General features: G+C 40.7%; 1 protein-coding gene across 2 annotated transcripts in view; it reads right to left on the bottom strand.

The window, feature by feature from the left end:
- Positions 1–15,793: 15,793 nt before the first annotated feature.
- The window catches only part of AAE14 (acyl-activating enzyme 14), a 47,004-nt gene continuing 40,997 nt past the window's right edge, over positions 15,794–21,800 (bottom strand). For both annotated transcript variants that reach the window (XM_086819043.1, XM_086819042.1), the window contains 4 exons: positions 17,865–17,995; positions 17,364–17,767; positions 16,367–16,611; positions 15,794–16,279 (listed from right to left, as the gene is read on the bottom strand). In XM_086819043.1, the coding sequence (XP_086675169.1) occupies positions 16,120–16,279; positions 16,367–16,611; positions 17,364–17,767; positions 17,865–17,995 (940 nt within the window). In that variant the 3' untranslated portion in view covers positions 15,794–16,119. The remainder of the gene's footprint in view (positions 16,280–16,366; positions 16,612–17,363; positions 17,768–17,864; positions 17,996–21,800) is intronic.

Raw genomic sequence — 21,800 nt, 5'->3', positions numbered from 1 at the left:
TGCCTGATCTTCGGTAATCTGTTGGAGTCTTTGGGCCGCCAACCTCTAAGTGTCTTGAAGTTGTTTTGTAAGCTGTCACTGTGTCTCTTGGTGTGCCAACTCATTTCTATGTGCTTCAGCCTGGCTTGCACTTATTGTTTCATTAAGAGCTCTGATCTTCTCTGCATGAGCCTTGTTGGTCTGTTCCCTTTCATGTTGTAAATGGTTTGCCCTCTCCTCCTTTGCCCTGCAAGCCTTCTCTGTAGCCTCATCTTGGATATTCTCATACTCTGCACCATTCGAATTGTATAAGATCTTCTTCAGCATGGCCTCCAGAGGCATCTTGTTAATGGTGTGTTGGTGGACCCTGATTGCGGCGGCTGGAAGTTGCAGAGCCTCCCTAATTAGGTCCTCAGTGATAAGTAGTTCTTCTGTGTAGTGTCGTCTACCTTGGAGATTCGCCCTCTTTTGGTCCCCTTGTCGTAGGTCTTTAGGTACTCTGCGCGCGCAGAGTTCTGTGTCGATACTGCAGAAGAGGAGTATCTGTGGTGCCATCCTTCCGAGACCGACTTTGTCTAGTTTTTCTTTAACTTCAGCCTCTTCTAGTATTTGTAGACATTCTAGGCTGTGGTACCAGAGGGCTACCTTTCCATGGGTTGTACGAGCTTCCTTTGCTGATGATGGTCCCATGGGAAGGTTGGGCATAAGGACCCAAGATTTCAGCTTCAATCGTTGTGTTCCCCATTTTCTCTAACTACTAGCTGGGGATCCAGTTGCACTGCTGGCTTGAGTTGTAGCAAGGTTCTCATGGGCTTTGGTCTGCAAAGGGCTAACATCTGCATCAGGCACATAGGATCAGTCGGAATGACTAGTGGGGTTGATATCTTCTCTTCTTCTTTTTTGTTTTCATGGGGAATAAGTTAGTTTAATTGAAGAGTCTGTTAGTGTAGGAGAAATCCTTTGGTGTGTTAATAGTCAGTTCATGGTGGGCAAGGTAGGAGTGGTGGGGTTGATATCTTCTCTTCTTCTTCTTCTTCTTTTTTGTTTTCATGGGGAATAAGTTAGTTTAACTGAAGAGTCGATTAGTGTAGGAGAAATCCTTTGGTGTGTTAATAGATAGTCAGTTCATGCTGGGCAAGGTAGGAGTGAGCACGTGAATGTGCAGGTCATGAAAAGGTTAGTCCTCCATGAAAAGGTCAGGCCATGAAAGAGTCTGACCGTGAAAAGGATAGTCTGTGAAAAGGTGACTACGTGAAAATGGTGAGGCCGTGAAAGGGTCTAGCCGTGAAAAGGCTAGCCCATGAAAGGATGAGGCCATGAAAGGGTCTGGCCGTGAAAGGGTTAGTCCATGAAAGGATGAGGCCGTGAAAGGGTCAAGCCGTTGAAAAGGTGACTATGTGAAAAGGTGACTACGTGAAAATGGTGAGGCCGTGAAAGGGTCTGGCCCGTGAAAGGATGAGGTTGTGAAAGGGTCTGGCCGCCGTGAAAGAGTGAGTCCGTGAAATGGTGACTACGTGAAAATGGTGAGGTCATGTAAAAGGGTGAGGCCGTGAAAGGGTTGGTCCGTGAAAGGGTCTGGCCGCATGAAAGGGTTTGTCCGTGAAAGGGTCTGGCCGTGAAAGGATGAGGCCATGAAAGGGTCTGGCCATGAAAGGATGAGGCCGTGAAAGGGTCTAGCCGTAAAAAAGGTTAGTCCATGAAAAGGTGACTACATGAAAATGGTGAGGCCACATGAAAGGGTCTGGCCATGAAAGGGTCTGGCCTGGCCACATGAAAGGGTTGGTCCGTGAAAGGGTTGGTCCGTGAAAGGGTCTAACCATGAAAGGGTTGGAAAGGGTCTGGCCGTGAAAGGGTTAGTCCCTGAAAGGATGAGGCCGTGAAAGGATCAGGCCGTGAAAGCACAAGTTTCATGAAAAACCTAGTTTCCGAAAACACAAGTTTCGAAAAAAATTAGTTTTCGTGAAAACATAGGTTGTATTTTTAATCATTTAATTAGATTGTTTGATGCATATTGAATGATTGAATCATGCATAAGGGCAAAAGTCATGTGTTTTCCAATTAATTTGGTTATTCCAAAAATGTTACGATTCACAAACAAAACAAAAACAAAAACAAAAAGGAAAAGAAAAGAAGATGGTCAAGCTCCCACCTCGAAGGGGATAGTCAAAAAGTTTGTAGGGAGAAAACAAGATCAGGAGATGCAAGTTGAAGGGATTCGCAAACACACACAATGCAAAATGAAAAGAAGAAAGAAAATCGATTTTATAATGCAGTCGTCAGACAGGGCGGCTACCTTAATGAAGAAGGCCACGTGGCGACGTGTGATTGGTCCATAAAAATTTATTGTTTCACGACGTGAATGTTTTCCTCTATAGTTTCACGTGGAACTTTAAATTTTGTTCACAGCATGAAAAGTCAGAAAAGGGTTCACGGCGTGAACGAATTTTTGCACTTTCACGTGGAATGCATAAGATCGAATACTTATTATTATTTTTCTTTCTATATACTCAAGTAGGCAAACATACACATGATGAGTGAATGATACCTTGCTTACATCGTACCCATTTGTGCAATTATTATTATTGCCATGAGAACCAAGGGGTCACCTGGGCACCTTTGGTCATTTGTTGGTGCAGCCATTTTAGTTCCATGTGGGAGTTTTTTATTGTGCCTTCCACCCAATTGAACAATGTTGTCATTGTGCTTGGTTGTGGAGGGCTTCTATCTGCATCTCCTTGTTGCTGAACTGCTTTGTTTTTACCTTTAGGTTCCTTGTTCAGTCTTGTATGGGTACTTTCATTGCTTTGGCAATTCCCAACCCATTTGGCTGAGTTTTTTTAATCCTCCACACAAGGGTTGGCGTGGTTCCTGCTTGAGTCAAGAGTTGTTGTTGCATGCTCTTCCCACCTTCTTTTTGATGATTCAAACTATTTGTGGTATTGGCCACAAACCACTGAGTGGGGTTTAGGTACCCATATTGCCGTATTGTCTTGATAGTATCCTTGTGCTCGCAGGTAAATCCTTTTGAACCCATTGCTTACGAAATCCTTGAGGTTTCTTCGAGTGCTTGGAGTCCTGCCATGGAGTCCTGCCAATTGGTTCGAATCAGCAAGATCTGACTTTTGAATTGTTTGCAGATTCTTCTTGGGTCCTTTATATCATTCTTGGTGTCCATCTTGTTTGGTTGACCTGTAAGTTGATTTTTGGGCACCCACTTCTGTGTACCCTTAGATGTAGGGTATTTTGAGGGTAAGCTTCGCAGAACGGTTGCTAGTTTTGTCCTCTATGGTGTTGCCATTGCACTCATTGTTTGTTCATCAGTTATGATGTACTTCCCTCTGTTTGTCAAGTTCCATAAGGGTATGGACATGACCTTCTCACCTGTGCTTAGAAATGTTGTTCGTTCTTCCCATTGGATATTGCATTTGCAGGCACAGGTCTAGGATCGTCCCTAGAATCATCTCTTCTTCCATGGAACCTGCAGGCATGACAAACACCTTCCCGACCAAGGAATTATTTTTTATAGAAATGTTAACATTTAAAAATCCCTCGTTTTTTGTGGTTATCAAGTGAATGCTACGAACTTGCGCATATCAGTGGTTTCATGGTTTATCTAATGCTACCCAGGTTTCATATGAGATCAAGTTATAACTTGACCCCATATCTATTAATGCAATGCTTGTTGCATGGGCTTTAGCTATAGTAAGTCCCATCTTGAGTCGTGTGTTGGCTCAATGTTTAGTTTCCCTTCTTCCAAAAGGGTCACAGAAGCCATGTTGACATGTATCAGTCTTTTGTGCAGTAATTGTTTAGCTTTGGCCTCTCTAGCCTTAGCCTCTTCTTGTGCTTGCTGTATTTTTTCCTTTGCAAGTTGTTTCTGTTGTTTCAAGAGGTGTTCTTGTAAGAGCATTCAAACAGACCCCTGAGGTGTGATTTTTGATACTCGGAATAGTCCCAGGCCTCGGTATTTAAGTTTCTTTTTCCTGGCGCTTCCGACACCATACATGAGGACCAGGTCCCCCGTTTCAAGTTCTTTTTGCTTAAGGTTTTTGTCGAACCAATGTTTTCTGCGTAATTTTTTAACCATGGGTCCATGTGTGACGATATCAGTCTGGTCTCATCAAGCTTCTCTAAGTCAATTAGCCTTTCAGCTAATGCATTCTCCCTTAGACGCTCTTGTACAACAATCCTTAAGCTTGGGACTAGGTATTCCATATCGGCATAACTGCTTCCCCACAGTATAAGCTAGATATGGAAGGGAGTGTAACCCATCGCTACCTTAGGGTTGTTGTCAGCTTATGTTCTGAGTCTACTCGATAGGTCCATAGGGCTGTCAACAGCTTATGTTCCCAGTCTGTTCGACTTGCTTCCAAGGTTTTTGTCAAGATAGTAAACAAAATCTTGTTTGTACTCTCTACTTGGTTGACCATTGGATATTTCTCAATAATAATCTCTGATATACTACAACTAATTGTATTGACACTTTGCCAACCTTACAAGACAAGGGGCTAGGGCTAGTCTGCTAAGAACTTGATTTTACATCTCACTTTCCCAACATGAAAGACAAGGGGTTAGTCCAATAGTAAGAGTAGGCTTGGGCATCTTTGTAATGTTATCTGGGCACATGATCAGTTCCAAGCATGTCTCCTTCCTAGACTTCCTAAGTAGCCAACAACAGGGAGAAAATTAGCAACAACACAGCCATCATTCATCAAGGTTGTTCCTAGGTGAGCTTCATTACTTTTATTTCTGATGCAGAAGAGCCCATGAATATTAATGCTCACAATCTAATGAACAAACCTAGAGGAGGAGATGGACCACCCACAAATTTTGAATATGAGAGAGGAGGAGAAAACAAAAATATTTCAGAGAAAATTTTATGTTCACATAGCCATAGGGGCAATTCACACAAAGATTTCCATTGTGCTTACATGGAAACCATTGTGCACAAAAGTGGTGAGGAAATAGACTAAGATAAGGGCAGCCCTTGGGGGGTAAAATACTGATGCGTGACATCACACATCAATCTTTTACCCCCCCCAATGGATGCCCTCATCTCAACCTATTTCTCTTTGCACCTCACAAACATTTCAATTGTGAGGTGACATCACACATCAATCTTTTACCACCCCCAATGGATGCCCTTATCTCAACCTATTTCTCTTTGCACCTCACAAACATTTCACACAAAAATTTATGTTCACACAGCCATAGGGGCAGTTCACACAAACATTTCAGTTGTGCTTACATAGGAAACCATTGTAAACAAAAGCAGTGAAGAAATAGGATGAGATGAGGGCAACCATTGGGGGGGTAAAAAAATTGATTACATGATGTCATGCATCATTTTTTAACCCCCCAATGGTTGCCCTCATCAACCTATTTCTCTTTGCACCTCACAAACATTTCCATTGTGCTTAAATAGGAAACCCTACAAACTCCTTAGTTGAATGTGCAAGACTAAACAGCCATACCAAGCTACTATGTAAACATGTGTATGGTTAGTTGTGTGTATATTGAGAGGAGCTGTGTGTACACAAAAAGCATATACAATTCCATTGCAACCACACACACACACCCCTCTTGGTCCTACCTCTTGGTTCTAGCATCATGAAAACACACTAAAAACCTCTCTCTCTCTCTCTCTCTCTCTCTCTCTCTCTCTCTCTCTCTCTCTCTCTCTCTCTCTCTCTCTCTCTCTCTCACCTTGGAGAGGAGGAGTCGAAAATGGAGAGAGTAAGCAGTGATGCCTGCAATGACGAGGAGCAGGAGGGAGTCGCGGAAAATAAAAACTTGGCTTTCTCCTGCTCTATTCTATGATATTCACTTGTAGAAATAGAACTTTGATATGTAGGGTTGCAACAAAGCTCTTAAGCGGAGCCATTTCATAAAGAAACTTATATTTATATTATTTAGTTTAGAAGACATACTGATAAATCTAACATATATTCTTGTAATAAGTCATATTCTTATAATTTATATTATTTTGATAATTCAGACATATATTCTTATAATCTAAAATTTTGAGAAGGTGACATTCAATTTATGCCTATATCATTTATTCTCATGCTTGTTTTTTTAAGTCCAACTATAATTTTTGGATGCCACCCATGTAATAAATTTTTGTTAATTAACAAAATATTTGATATTTAAAGGTGAGGTGTCCAAGGATTGGCCAAGGACTCACTCTACGATGTCGCATGCTTGTAAATGCTATAGCTTTTCATGTGATAGAATATTTATTATTAACTGCTTGGATATTCTTATTAAAAAGCTATTTATTTTTATTTTTGCTTTGATAACAATTTTTTTCCTAGCAGCTCCAAGTGTTTATGTTCTAGTTTATAGTGTACTGCATGTTACACTATGGTTTCTTTTCTCTGGAGCTAAGGATTACATTGCCTATTAAGCTAGGGTTTCTTTCCTTGTAGCATTTATTTTAAGCTAGGGTTTGTTGAGGATTGCATTAACTATTTAGCTAAGGTTCTTTTACTCTTAACATTCTTTATACTATGTCCTGCAATTCTAGCTTTGCAATGCCTACATACGTGAATATTTCTTCAAGGAACAATCAGAGTCTTACTATCAGGTATGACACTAAATTCTGTGAGGTGACCTTGAAAGATCTTAAAGAACACTTTCAAATAAGCACAAAAATGGTAATTCTCTTAGAGGAGCTAGGGTCTGATAATATAGAGTTGTCTTTGCCACTTATTCCAACTGGAAGTATCGATTTTAGGCTAGATGGTAGAAAAAACACGAAATATAAAAAATAGCTACAATGCCACCTACTCTTATGGTTTGCTCTAGTAGAGGAGGTGAGTGTTTTGACTTTACTAGAAAAGCTTCCCTTAAATAGTTCACTTCATGTTGCCTTCTCATTAGCAGTACAAAAAGTGAAGGAGTTTTTAGAAAATTACAATGGCTACTGCTTGTTTGAGCTACCACCATGCAAAGATGGATCTGTTATTATGTAAAGAATAGAGAAAAAATTTGACAGTCATGTTTGGACAAGCTACAAAACAAGTACACTAGACTCATTCAAAGGAAGTGTGAAAATTAATAGGTGTTATGGCTACCTTAGATGTTACAATGTGGACTATGCATTTGCAGAACGTACAAGTAGGGTAAATGAGACCTAGTGGAAAGGAAAGCTACACAGCCCACGTACCATTGGTCCTATTTTAAATGACTAGGGCGGCTTACTAGTTTTTGCAAGCACTATGGGGAGCCACTTGAGTACATTATATGTAACTCTTATATATACTGTTGTGCTCCATATGATAATGCCACAACAACACAATATGCCATTCAGATGGGCATGCATAACCACCATGTGGAGTATGGTGTCTCTAAAAATGCTATTCAGAAGGTTGAGCAAAAAGTTATGGTTAGGGCCCAAATAAATCCTTATGCTTCTTACAAAAACATTGAGGTTGCCATTACAAGGGGTCTTGAAATGGACGTGTTCCTCATTCTAGAGGGAGACCCTATATAATAATTCATGATGAAAATCTTCATGAGGTGCTGAAGAACATTACACCAGTGTCTCACAGGAGACAAATGGAAAGATCAATTCAAGCTCCTACTAGGAAAGATATGTTGATGGAAAGATCAATACAAGCTGCTACTAGGAAAGATATGTTGATGGGAGATGCTAGACTAGACTCTATTTTATGGTCGAAGAGGAGGTTGAGATATCCATTTATTCATAGTGTATTATTTCCTTATCAACTAGCCCAAGGAAGCCAACCCCATATTTTCAAGATGTCCACTATTGGACCTTGCATCAAGGATTGATTTGGTGAATAGGATGAGGCCATGAGGGTCTTTTAGAGAATAATGGATACACTTTGATCATGTCCACATAATAAAGGGTTGGTGTACTATCGGAGCTCATGTGTATGACCCATTCATAAGAGAGCTTCTTACTATTGCTACATGTGAATTTAAGGTACAGGATTAACATGCTCAAGTAAGATTCCGCGAGATGTTGAATGAGTAGACGTTGAAACAAGGTTTTTCCTTGCCCGAGTTTTAGAAGTCTATGTCTAATAAAGCCACCAAATTGGATAGCAGTGCAAACAATTTCCAATGGAGTTCCTAAGAACATTATGCTAGGAAAAGAAAGATTTGTGGTTTTCATTAGGAGATGAACATGGTTGAGCATACAAGAAAATGTATTAAACTTGCTTTTCAAGAAGAACACAAGCTGTTATGCCATAGATGGAAAAGTGCAACTAGTGATTGTGATGAAGTAAAATGCAAGGAAGATGCAGTAGAATTTTGGATAGATGAGCATGTCATTGATGCTGAGTTGCAAAGTTTGGAATTATGGCTTACATGATGGTGGGATATTCAAGTTAGCTGTTGGGCTAGCCAATTCCTACAACACATGGTAATTTGGGGTTTGTGCCCACAACAAATCTTTATGAAGTACATTCTAGCATACGAGTAGCTCATGGATAGTTAAAATACATCCCACTTTGTAAGGCAACAACAGCTGATGCGAGCATGGCAGCTTTGTAAAGTGCTCACCTACAGAGCCTTTATGGAAGGAAAATACTTGGGATTTGGCCCTGACTTGAAGATGATGTTAGAGAAACTTTTAAATAGACACAAAGGTAAAACAATAGAAAAAAAGGTGTTTGATCTAACAATTGTTGCTTTGGAGGAGGTTGGTATTCAATCATCGTTCTTAAGGCAATATACAAAGGAGACTAGCATTAGAAGAAAGAGGGGGTTTGGTGATGCAAATGTCATCCAAGACACAAACAGCCATAGGCTAGAATACTCTACAATCATTGCAAAGCGAGCTCTAGGGCAAAGTAGCGACGAGTGCTATATGAAAGGCCTGCTGAATGTAGTGTGCATGATGCAAATTGGGCTATTAGGCATGCACCACCACATAGTGAGGTCACATGCTTTGGAAAATTACTGGAGACAAGTGGATGTTGTGGTAAGAAGGTTTACCCCCCACACAAGGAAAAATTAAAAGTATTGGTGTTACAACTCCATCTTTTAAGATCATACCCAAGTGGGACAACAAAACACTTTATATAGTTTTGTCACCATGTAGTATACCATACATGGAAGGTTCATGAGTCAATTATTGGGCAGCTTGGAGAAGCCCTTGGTGTATGGGAAAGTTGCTACTAGAACTAGTCTTGCAAATGATGAGGCAATCTACTTGAGGGATGTTGGATTTGTGTTTGAAAGTGAATCAACATGTTTGCTACATTCAAGAAATGTTAATGCAACACCTCAACCAAGTAATGTGCATCCTACAAGAAGGGATAGAAAACTGGTGCGGTGGAGAAGCAAAATAACTAAATAATTTTGAGATAAATTGAATACAAGAAAATCATTGGATGGGCGAATTCTTCATGAAAATATCATAGTGCTAAATGAAATGCATGTTTTAGCTTAGAGACCAAAGGATCAATTGAGAATGGGGTAGCATATTCACAATTGCACAATGTCGTAGATGTGTGAGCACTTTATACATAGCGTGAGGCAAAGCATGCATATATATGTCCTGCAAACACATCTACTTTGTTTTCATATAGGTTCTTGGTCTTAGAGAAAACATACATGAATGGATGCATCAAGCGGAGTTGACTAAGATTGAGCTCTACCAAGAACTTCTTTGTGGTTTGGCTTGAAAATGCTCATATTCCTTGCAATACGAAAGTGCAAAAAATATATCTTATGTAATCAAACGATTTTCTCTAGCAAAAGATAGGTTTTTTTAACAATTTGGTTTTTATCATGGAAAGTCATTACATTCTTTATTTTGACAATTGTGACCAAAATTTTGTAATAAAGTAGCATGGATAGTAAGACAAATGCAAGTAAACTAAGCAATAAATATTGGTAGGAAACATTGATTGAAAATGACTTTTCTACCGTTGGAATTGAATTGCACTTCTCTATTATGGCTAAAACTTTCCAAAAGTGGCTATGGCAACCCATCCTCATATACATGTGTTCACACAACATCATTAGGAATCAATTGCAACATTAACACCATTCTATACTTGCATCATAACCAAGATTGCATCCACATTCTAAGCTTCACACATCATTTGGAATCAAGTGTAGCATTAACACCATTGTGTACTTGCATATACCCAAGATTACATCCACATTTCTCTATGGCATCATGATGTACATGTAGGAATTAATATCCCAAACCCACCATAAAAGGTTGATCCAATATCCAATGCAAGGCTTACTCAATGTCACTAGTGGCATACATTTGTCACACATTTTCCACATGTAAACTTGTATATTTGTCTTCCACCACTCCACACAATGTAGGTGCGATTATTCACTTCATGTACCTAATCCTCCCATTTCTCGATAACCTGGCCCCCTAGATAATGGAATTTCTCACTTACGTGGCCCCATTTCTTGATTACGTGGCACCTTCTTCTACTACTTGGTCCACCACTCCACATGGTACCTAATCCTCCCATTTCTCAGTTTTACCATAGCACTGAGGTAATCGAATTCAAGCAAACACTCCCCTTGGCCCTTCTTCTCCCTCTTGCCAAGGGTACTGTTCACACATGTATCCAATTTAATCATATTCATTAATCTCCTCACTTCCATCACATCAAAGCTCCAAATGTTCCAAGTCTTCAAAATATGCCTCTTACCAAGGCTCAAGAATATTAGCAAGAAACCAAAACATGAAACAAATGATGCTTCAATCAATCAATAATGCTTCAACAACCAACACACAACCAAGAATCCTTCCATTGAATCTTGCAAGAAGCCAAAACACTCAAACGTTTGAAAAAGAAATCCCATTTGAGCCTTCAAACCTTCAAGATCTTCATTCCCAAGCTCCCATGAAGTAGGCAAAATTCAAAAATGGACCATGGGCTATGAATTCGTCGCCTCCTAGCATTTCGAATTGAAGAGGTTGAAGAGCTTGTCCTAGATACTCCCAAAGGCCTCTTATTGCTAGATCTTGAGCTATGGAAGCTTGAAGCACAAGAGGGAAGGCTAGGGTTTGTGAAAAATGGCCAAAAAGATGTACAACATTTAAAAAATTTGGGGGACATTAGAAAATGTAGAAATTCAGCTTCAAAAATGCCAAGAATAGGGGCTGATAACGATGAAAAAATCGTATTCATTAATTAACCAAGCAAGAGACATCGTGTAAAACCTTATTTTATTAAGGTGGAACTTTAATCTAAACGTTATGATACCAATTAAACGTCGCCTACCAATTTCCATCAAATTGCAATTTTTTCGGTTTTCGTCATCTCTCCCTCACCGCTTCGACGCTGGGCATCTCTCGCCATTTCTCATATGTGCAAGGTAGACGATGCCCCAAGGAAAGGCACCGTCCCTCCCTCCCTCCGTCCCTCCCTTTGCTCACTCCACCACACTCGACATTGGCAACAGCTCCAGCGCCAGCATCAGATTTCCCTCCATGCTCTCTCTCTCTCTCTCTCTCTCTCTCTCTCTCTCTCTCTAGATAAGGATTGTCGTGGCCGAAAAAAAAAAACGAATCCACAGCGATTTAGAGGATTCGAATTAAAAAATATTGGTGGCCTCTGATTCCCGTTCCGGTCGTCGGAGCATGCGCTATTAATTTTAAGAGAAAGTAACGATTAGATGATTAGGACAACTTTTTTATAAATTACAACTTTTTTTTAATTGCTCATGTTGTTGCTATTTTGCTGCAAAATTGAAACAATGGCTAGATCCAGCAAAGAGGGATGCAATGGGAAAAACAAAGCTAGGATTTAAAGAACTTTTTAGGATTCTCAAAAATTAGGCATGAAATAGATCAAAGGCAAAGCTGAGATACCAATGAAAGGGAGGGGATTATACTCATTAATATGGAGTATACACATGAAGACTCATGAAGGGAGTCATCACCATGAAAGCTTGCATTTAGCAAGGAGCTGATTAGTAAAATTATTATACAAGAGTTAATTATGATTATAGGGCTTACAAGTTCACTTATATAGTGGTTGTCCATTTCACACAAACTTACTGGTGCCCATGCCCAACCCGTGCTAGTATGTATATATATGAGCTTCAACCATGGACCCCATAGTCATCAAATTACAAATGGCATCATTCATGAGTCAGTTGAGGTGATTCAAGTAGGATGAAACAAAGGTCATTGTTTAGACATCGAGAGGTCCCATTGGTCTCATTTACGAGGAGGCGACTCCGCGACGATACATGTTCTTGATACCAAATATATTTACACATAAATAAATATCTTCAATGAATGAATAAACGCCGAGACAGAGAGAGAGAGAGAGAGAGAGATGATTCTCTTATGCATAAGCTTATGCATTGCATTGGTTCTATGCACAGGCAACATAATGCAAAAATCTAATGCATTGGCTCTATGCAAACACTTGTGCACAACACGGTGCTCTTTTGCCTGGACCTTTCGATCACTAGAAGAAAATTATGACATTGTTAGGTTGACAAACAAGGAAGAAGATCGCATTTGATACTTTTGCTCATGAAGCACGTGGCCTTCGCTGCTTGGTGAGGATCCCTACTACTCATGCTTTATGGCCTCAAAACTTCTATAGACTCACCTTGCCCTTCGATGCTTGGTGAGGATCCTTACTTGCACTCATTGGGTATGTTGTGCATGGAGGGGGGACGTGCATAAGCCATTCCTTTTGCATGTTTTGAGGTGGCAAGTGTGATGGCCTGAGAAAAGATTGGTTCCTTATATGCTTGAACAAATTCAATGAGACTCCTCATTGGCTTCTAATCAACCTACTTCATGACCACCCGCATGGCATCTTACTTCCCTTTTCACATGGTGTACCTTAGCAGGCATGTGGCTTAGAGAGTTGCCTAGAGGCAGCCCACATAAGACTACTATGCACAAGCTTCATATGGACAAAGCCTATGCATTCTCTCTATGCATACACGTACGTACAGAGCCTATGCATAACCAATTCAATGCAAGGGAACCAATGCAATGCAAAGATTCTATGCACAAAGCTTATGCATTGGAATGGAACCAATGGAATGCAAAGATTATGCATTGTCTCTATGCACAAAGCTTATGCAATGGAATGTCAAGATTATCCATTGGCTCTATGCAAAAAGGTTTTGCATTGGCTCTATGCAATTCATGGGATTAGAACGTATGCATAAGCTTTTGTATACCAATGCAATGCAAAGCTTATGCATTGGCTCAATGCATCGAGCCGATGCATATGCTTGTGCACGAACTCAATGTATAAATTCGCTGCATACACTTGTGCATGAACTCAAACACAAGCGCATGCATTGGCTCTATGCCATTAGTTCCATGTAAAGATTTTGTGTGTGGCGGCAAAGCCAATGAAAGAAGCAAAGGTGGAAGGTGGGAGAGCTCTAGAAGTCCAAGAAAACAAAGGTGGAGATGTGCTTAGAGGTGACCTTTCCAAGTACTAGGGCCATCATCAAAAGAAGTAGGTATCCATGGCACTCAGAGGAGTAGCACACACACACAGAGAGAGAGAGAGAGAGAGAGAGAGAGAGAGAGAGAGAGAGAGAATTATTCAAACTGCTTTATTTGTTGTTTCAATATGTTATTATAGATCCAACATATAAGCACGGTACAAAAATATTCAATTTTCCAAGGAAACAAGACTCAACATGAGAGACAATGGCTAGATTCCATGTTTCATTTCAAAGGCTATAAGTCTCGAAAGGTGAAGTATTTTATGTATCAAATGTTAGCCATAGGGTTAGGTGACCTAATCTCGAGACAAGGAGGCTTAGGGATCATTAAAAGGTAGGGTGATTGTAAGGATCACATCTTACAATGCTAATCTATACACTTAAATACACCAAGATTTAATGGACAACATGCTCAATACAAGAAAGAATTTACTAAATTAACAAGAGACGCACAATGAGCTGGAACGACCGACCCCTCCCTCAAATACAGTTTATTGATCTTGGGAGAATCAAGTACATAGTGTCATGGACATTTCTGACCAGATTTCCATACCAATGCATATGAATACAATATTGCAAACAATGTGGTTGTCGTCGATGAAGACTTGCAACTCACTCTACCCTCTCAAGTGTCCATGTTCCCTACCATCTGCTCTCTATTGCTCCACCAACACATGGTAGCAACAATTTGTGAGAGAACACTACACAGAGTATGTGATCATGGAGTCCAGTTCCTCCCTCCTGCTACTTGCTTCCATATTTAAGCATCAAAGCTTACCAACTGCACATGGTAGCAACAATTTGTGAGAGAACACTACACAGAGTATGTGATCATGGAGTCCAGTTTCTCCCTCTTGCTACTTGCTTCCATATTTAAGCATCAAAGCTTACCAACTGCAATTAGAGTCGATGACAACGAATGTCTTCGTGATGAAAACATTTGAAGTGTTAAAATTTTCGATCCTTCGCGGCAAAAGTCTTCCCTTAGGAAAACTTCCTCCATGGTTCAATTAGAGAAAGGAAGAGTGAAATCATGGTTTTTATCAAAAAGACAAAAAATTACAATAAAAATAAGAGCTGTTTTGTTGAATTTCAATCATTGGGTGTGTGTGGGAGAGTGAAAATCAACTGGAAACACTCTTAAAAGCTTGTTAAACACACTAACAGCTTGGATATGAAATTGCCTCTTGAAAGAGATACCTACTTTTAGAGAGAGAAGAAAGAGAGAGATGGTGAGTTGTCCACGCTACGTGTCAAGTAGAGAGGAGAAGTGCCTTGTGGTGCAAGCTAGAGCAGACACACAGCTTGTTGCATCCTTTGTGCCAAGGAAATAAGGCCTAGACGGTGGGCATCGAATTTTATCCACCTCGAGACATCAACGTGTGCGAAAGCACATAAAGATACTATGCAATGCCGCATTGGTATAGAAAATCCCCGTTCATGAGACTATACCAAAATAGACGTGCTCCAGTTAAGTGCACAAGATACCCAACCCAATAAAACATCAATCCTCCACGCAAAGCATGTACACACAATCACAAGTCCACAGTATCACATGAGTGCCATCAATTCCCAGCATATACAATTGCCATGGACGCCAATCCAATGCACATACATGATAAGAAAGCTAGACCCAAAGAGCTAGACCAAGAGGAGAACCAAAATGTCGCAAGACTTGCCCGAAAGCACATAAAAATGCTATGCAATGCAACATTGGTATGGAAAATCCTCGTTCATGAAACTATACCAAAATAGATGTGCTCCAGGCAAGTACACAAGATACCCAAACCTATGAAACATCAATCCTCCATGCATTCTCGGACATGTACACACAATCACAAGTCCACAGTATCACATGAGTGCCATCAATCATTGGCATATGCAACTGCCATGGACGCCAATCCAATGCACATAAATGAGGAGAAAGCTAGACCAAGAGGAGAAAACCGAAATGTCGCAAGACTGGCCCAATTGATCCCCTTTGTGTAGGGATTTAATCCACTTTGTGGTCCATTCAAGTGGGTATTTTATTCTGCAGTATTGAGTTGAATATATCCTTGACCCACAAATCAATCATCTCCCCACTTGCGCATTATAGCTTTAAAATCTTGAACGTTTGAGTTGAATATATCCTTGACCCACAAATCAATCATCTCCCCACTTGCACATTATAGCACTAAAATCTTGAAAGTTTGCAGTTGAAACTCTTTCTTCGCACATCACGTCTCATATTATTGTTCTAAGAAGTTTCTGCGTTAGCTTTTAGGTACGGCTTCACAAACCGCATTTCTTTTCTTATCTTGCTTGGGAAACCATTGGACTCTACAAGCAAGCCATTGGTGGATGATTCAAAAACCTAGGGAAATTAATAAAGGTGGATAATTAGAGACAAGTTCCACTTTTTACCCTATGGAGGCAGCTCGATCTACCTCAGCACATCCAAAGACCTTAAACACAAAATGTTGATGCGGGTGAGCGATGATACACCATTGACATTGCAGCAAACTAACCATAAACTCTTTCTTGTTTTTAATGCTTACGTGAAATTTTCCATCACTCTTCTACTGTGCGGCAATTGCACCAGAATATTATACAACAAATCTTGTGGGGCCCACTGCTTACAAAAGATGGAAAGTCCCAACAAAACAGACTAAGCTTTCCGAGTGACAGACATGACAAGAGAACAGCCTCTCACAGCCTGCTATATCTTACCTCACTTTCTTGGGCTTTGGATTGGCTTTCAAAATAAGCAGCAGCCAACTCTTCTCTCACCATATCCTTTCTCACCTTGCCAGTGGCTGTTGTGGCAAAATGCCCAGTTTTTCGGCACCAAAGCTTTGGAATCTTGTACCTGCGTGATGAGAAAACCTATGGATAAAATTAACATCATGCTCAAGATATTCGTGTCACTGAAACCATACAAAACCCCATTCATTACCTAGAAAGACCGTGTTGCCTACAATACAATTGCATTGAACTGGCAGACACAACCCTCTCTTCCCCAAGGCCATTGGAGCATTCAATATGACCCGATTTGCCCTTGTTGTATACAACACTTTCTTCCCACTTCCATTCATCTTTCAGCAAAAGCATAGCTCCAACCATTTCACCCAGCCGGGCATCATGAACTCCTGCAACTGCTGCGACTGCAACAGCCGGATGTCTTGATAGGATCTCCTCAACCTACACTTGCGCATAAGTCATGAGATCAATCTCTCTCTCTCTCTCTCTCTCTCTCTCTCTCTCTCTCTCTGTTTTGAGCTTTTTTACTCGGTCTTTTTCACGGCTTAGTATTTCCATGGACCCACTGTACTACTTTTAGTCTCATAGACTAATTGGGTCTTTTAAAGATGTTAATATTACTCTCTCTCTCTCTCTCTCTCACACACACACACACAAAATCAGCACGGACCGTGCACGGTGCAGGAGAAACTTCAGCATCACAGAGTAGCACCTCCCCAAGTAGTGGACATTACCTTCTTGTATGATGTCATCAAGGAGGATGACACATGATTTCTGATGATACACAAGGTTTTTATGCCAATTCCACTGTCAACGCAGGGTCAGCATAGCACAGTTTCTTTTTCATGTTGTTGACATACAGTTTACTCATGTAACGTCTTTTGATGTTGTTGACATACAGTTTACTCGTGGATCATATGTAACATCTTTTTCAAGTTATTGACATACGGTTTACTTATGGATCATATGTAACATCTTTTGATATCATAGACCCCCTTTGGGTCTTTTATAGATGTTAAAACACTCTTTCTTTCTCTCTCTCTCAAACAGAAATTTCATAGCTCACTATCCATCCACATGGTCAAAAAGAGAATAAGTATGCCTTCATAATGGCAGTACTCTTCACTGAAAGATCGTTGAGGAAAGCCGAATCGAAGAGAAGGGGGAGGGGATGTTGAGCCATTCAGGCATACCTCATAACAGTGAACATTTTCACCCCCACTTTTGATGACATCTTTTCTACGACCAAGCAGCCATAGCTGTCCTAGATGATCCATCCAGCCCACATCCCCTGTATTAAACCATCCACTACCATCAAAAGCATGTTCTACTTCTCCCCAATACTTTTCCATCATATGAGGACCTCTAACCAGTACATCTCCTTCTTCATGCAGGCAGCTGCTTCCACCTCTCATGCAAAATTTCCCATGCACAATAATCTCCACATTAGGAGCAGGCTTGCCAACACAAAATCCTCCAAGATGAGATGCATTCATTTCCTTTTCCAGAGACTTTGGACCACAACGCTGTCCATTTGTATCCAACTTTGGATCATGGAGGGTCATAAACGACATTGAAGAGCATGCCTCTGTCATTCCTGAGCCAAAAAAAAAAGGTGTAGCCTTTCAGCTGAAAAAGTAATGAAATTTAGTTTGACAAGATAGTTCACTCATAATGCTTAAACTTTGACTCACCATACGCAGACAAGATTCGAGCTGCAGGAAAACAATGTACCGTTCTTTTCAAAAGATCCGAAGAGAGACTTCCTGCCCCATTGAGAATCGCTTTTAGAGACCAGAATTTTGATTCTTCATGACTTGCATCCCTGCAAAATTAGATATAATTGCAGACATAGAAATTATAAAAATCATTTGATTTAAGAGAAACTAGTGCTTTGTTAGCACTGTTCCTTTATATGTAAAAGGCAGGACTAGCCCATTGGGTTCAAGTTTTTTTCCTTTTTAGTCGAAGGTCTAATTAAATGGAATTAATTAGGTCCTTCAACCAATTCCAAATCCTCCTTGACAGGCAAGGCTAATTCTTCTTAGTTGACAGATTGGCTTGCATTCTTCCTTCTATATATATGCATTTCCTGAACAACAAAGCAAGCTCATTATAGAACAATGCTAGTTCATATGAATGCCAAGGCTTTTTCCATTTAAGTTAACTTCGACTTTAGTGTTTTCTACATGCTAAAAATAGCTAGGGTTGTAGAGGGTGATCCACAACTTCTTATGGTCACAGCTTGATGGCACATCAGATACCAGTCTTTCCCAAGGGCCAAGACTTGGGTAGGCATACAAAGGAACTTTGTTAGCACTGTTCCTTTGTATATGTAAAAGGCAGGACTAGGCCATTGGGTTCAATTTTTTTTCCTTTTAGTTGAAGGTCTAATTAAATGGAATTAATTAGGTCCTTCAACCAATTCCAAATCCTCCTTGACAGGCAAGGCTAATTCTTCCTTAGTTGACAGATCGGCTTGCATTCTCCCTTCTATGTATAAGCATTTCCTGAACAAAAAAGCAAGCTCATTATAGAACAGTGCTAGTTCATATGAATGCCAAGGTTTTTTCCATTTAAGTTAACTTCGACTTTAGTGTTTTCTACATGCTAAAAATAGCTAGAGTTGTAGAGGCTGATCCGCAACTTCTTATGGTCACAGCTTGACAGCACATCAGATACCAATCTTTCCCAAGACTTGGGTAGGCTGTAAACTGCACATTGCGGCTGCGCCTTCCTTGATGCAGGAACTTGTCTTGCTGCCTAGCCTCTGGCTCAGCAATCTGGCACTCTTTCTCACCATAGACTCAAGTGCCAAAGCCCAGAATTCAGTCCTGGTATGGCTCGTGATGATGGTCCTATAGGTTCTTCGTAGGATCTCCATCCTTGCGACTAGAAAATACGGAGTTGTCTCAACAAATCCTCATGCATGACATCATCAAATAGCAAACTAACTGATAATTACGACTTGTCTTTTTAAAAGCATAAACATGTAGATGCAAAAGGGTACCTTCCAAGATCAAATAGCAAACTAACTGATAATTATGACTTGTCTTTTTAAAAGCATAAACATGTAGATGCAAAAGGGTAGCTTCCAAGATCTTCATAAATTCAGCTAGTTTGTCCTCTTGGCTGAGAGGAGATAAATACTGCTCTGCAACAATCTGGCAATGAAAGGCGAATCTAGCATGATTCATTGATTTCCTATTCTCATAACCACTTGTGTTGAGATTGCATGCCACATATCTTTTCCTGTCCTAATAATGCCTTTTTTTTAACATCCTCCTGGCATCTTTGACTTGTTTGCACCCTAGTTGGTGAATAGATAGTATGGCTCGAAACCAAATAAAATTGAGAAATTTGTGCATCTTCTACAGGTCTTTTTGACGCAGCCAGCCGTAAGGAGAGAATGTAGCAAAGAGTTGTTAGGGTTAGGGTTTTGGAAGGCACACCAACAAGAAGCGTGAGAGAGAGAGAGAGAGAGGAACACGTTTGCTCATGTATTGATAATGATAAAAAGGAGTACAATAGCCACATATAAAAGATGTGACCTAAAGTGTGTTCACATGGTCCGGCCATAAACTGTGCCAGGTGGACCAAACCACTTATAAACCATTATAAGTGAAACTAAGGTAAACTGGGGGGAAAAACCTCCATTAATTGAAGTAAAAAGTACCCCAGTAACCTACTGATGATCACTAGCACTCCCCTGGGTGCATACACAACATAAAACCCAACAAACCCCCCTGGAGTGATATGTGATCACTGTATACACAACATAAAACCCAACAAACCCCCCTGGAGTGATATGTGATCACTGTATATCATCCACCAAAAGGAAACAAATTCAAAGCAGTGCGGAATGCTTCAAATTTCGGACGTGGTAGTGCTTTGGTGAAGATGTCTGCCACATTCTGATATGTAGGGCAGTAAATCAGACTGATATCACCTGCCTGGAGTCTCTCCCAAACAAAGTGATAGTGAATCTCAATGTGTTTCGTGCGAGCATGAAACACAAGATTCCTCGCCATGGCAATGGCACTCTGACTATCAGTATAGATAGGTGTAGGCTCCTCCACTGAAATCTCCATATCAGTCATAAGACGACGCAGCCATACACACTCAACCGTAGTAGTGTAGGCTGCTCTGTACTCTGCCTCACAAGACGAAGTGGCCACTGTGGTCTGTTTCTTGCTTAGCCAAGAAATACATGAAGAGCCAAGAAAGAAACAATTTCCACTAGTGGAATGTCTGGTATCAAAATCACCAGCCCAATCTGAATCGCTGTAAGCATATAGCTGCATGTCACCCCCCTCAGGATAAAGCAATCCAAGAGACAAGGTACCCTGCAAATACCGAGATACACGCTTCACAGCTTGCCAATGTGACAATCGTAGGCTGTGCATGAATCTGCTCAACTGAGATACAGCATACTGAATATCTGGCCGTGTAGTACACAAGTAAATAAGGCACCCAATAGCCTGAGCATATATAGTGGCATCAAATAAAGTACTGTCATCTTGTAGTGACAGTTTCATCCCAGGCTCCATAGGAGTGCTGATAGGCTTGCAATCCTGAAATTTGAACATCTCCAAAAGTTTAGCAACATACCGAGATTGCAACAACCCAATGCCTCTATTATCCTGCACAAACTGTATGCCCAAATAGTAGTGTACGAGCCCCAAATCAGACATGGCAAATGTCTGTTGTTGCAGTATCTCTTTTAAAGCTGCAATTTTGTCATCATTTGATCCCATGAGCAAAAGATCATCGACATAAAGACTGATGACCAGCAGATCTTTCTCTTCTTTCTTTACATACAAAGTGGCTTCTGATGGACTGTTCACAAAGCCTTGAGTGAGCAAGAAAGCATCTATTTTTGCATACCAAGCTCGTGGGGCTTGTTTCAAACCATACAAGGCCTTTTTCAGCCTGCATACTTTCCCTTCATGACCATGTTCTGCAAAACCTATGGGCTGATGTACATAAACTTCCTCCTCGAGGTCCCCATGTAGGAAAGCAGTTTTGATGTCCAACTGATGAACAACCCAACCACGATGTGCAGCCAATGCAATGACACTCCTAAGTGTCGACCTACGGGATGTAGGAGCAAATGTCTCCTCATAATCAATGCCCTTCTTCTGTGCATAGCCCTTTGCAACTAGACGGGCTTTGTACCTGTCAATGGATCCATCTGCATGTCTTTTCAACTTATAGACCCACTTAGTACCAATGGCTTTCTTGCCTTTGGGCAGATCAACCAAATCCCATGTTTGATTCTTTTTAATAGAATCAAGTTCATCCTGCATGGCTTTGTTCCAATGCACATTGTCTCGTGCATCCACAAATGAATTAGGCTCATCATCATCCTGTAAACTAGCTACCATAACCATATTTAAATCCATGATGTGTGCATGCTCATCGGTCCGTGTCTCCCTACGAGTACGGCCAGCAAGAGGAGCATCTAGATGGTTGTCCTGTAATGTCCTAAAATACCACCTAGGTATATGTCTGACGTGTGGAGCCTGTTGCCCCATATTTGGCTCAACATCTGGCTCAATCTCTTGCTGAATTTCTGCACTGCCCTGCACCCTCATGGGTTGGATCACCAACTGTGGAATGAAACTCCA

This window comes from Cibotium barometz, chromosome 25 (genome assembly GCF_041138505.1).
Source record: "Cibotium barometz isolate CiBa-2024 chromosome 25, ASM4113850v1, whole genome shotgun sequence".
Classification (NCBI taxonomy): domain Eukaryota; kingdom Viridiplantae; phylum Streptophyta; class Polypodiopsida; order Cyatheales; family Cibotiaceae; genus Cibotium; species Cibotium barometz.
The sequence above is the reverse complement of the archived record's forward strand: the minus strand, read 5'-3'. Positions and strand labels throughout refer to the sequence as shown.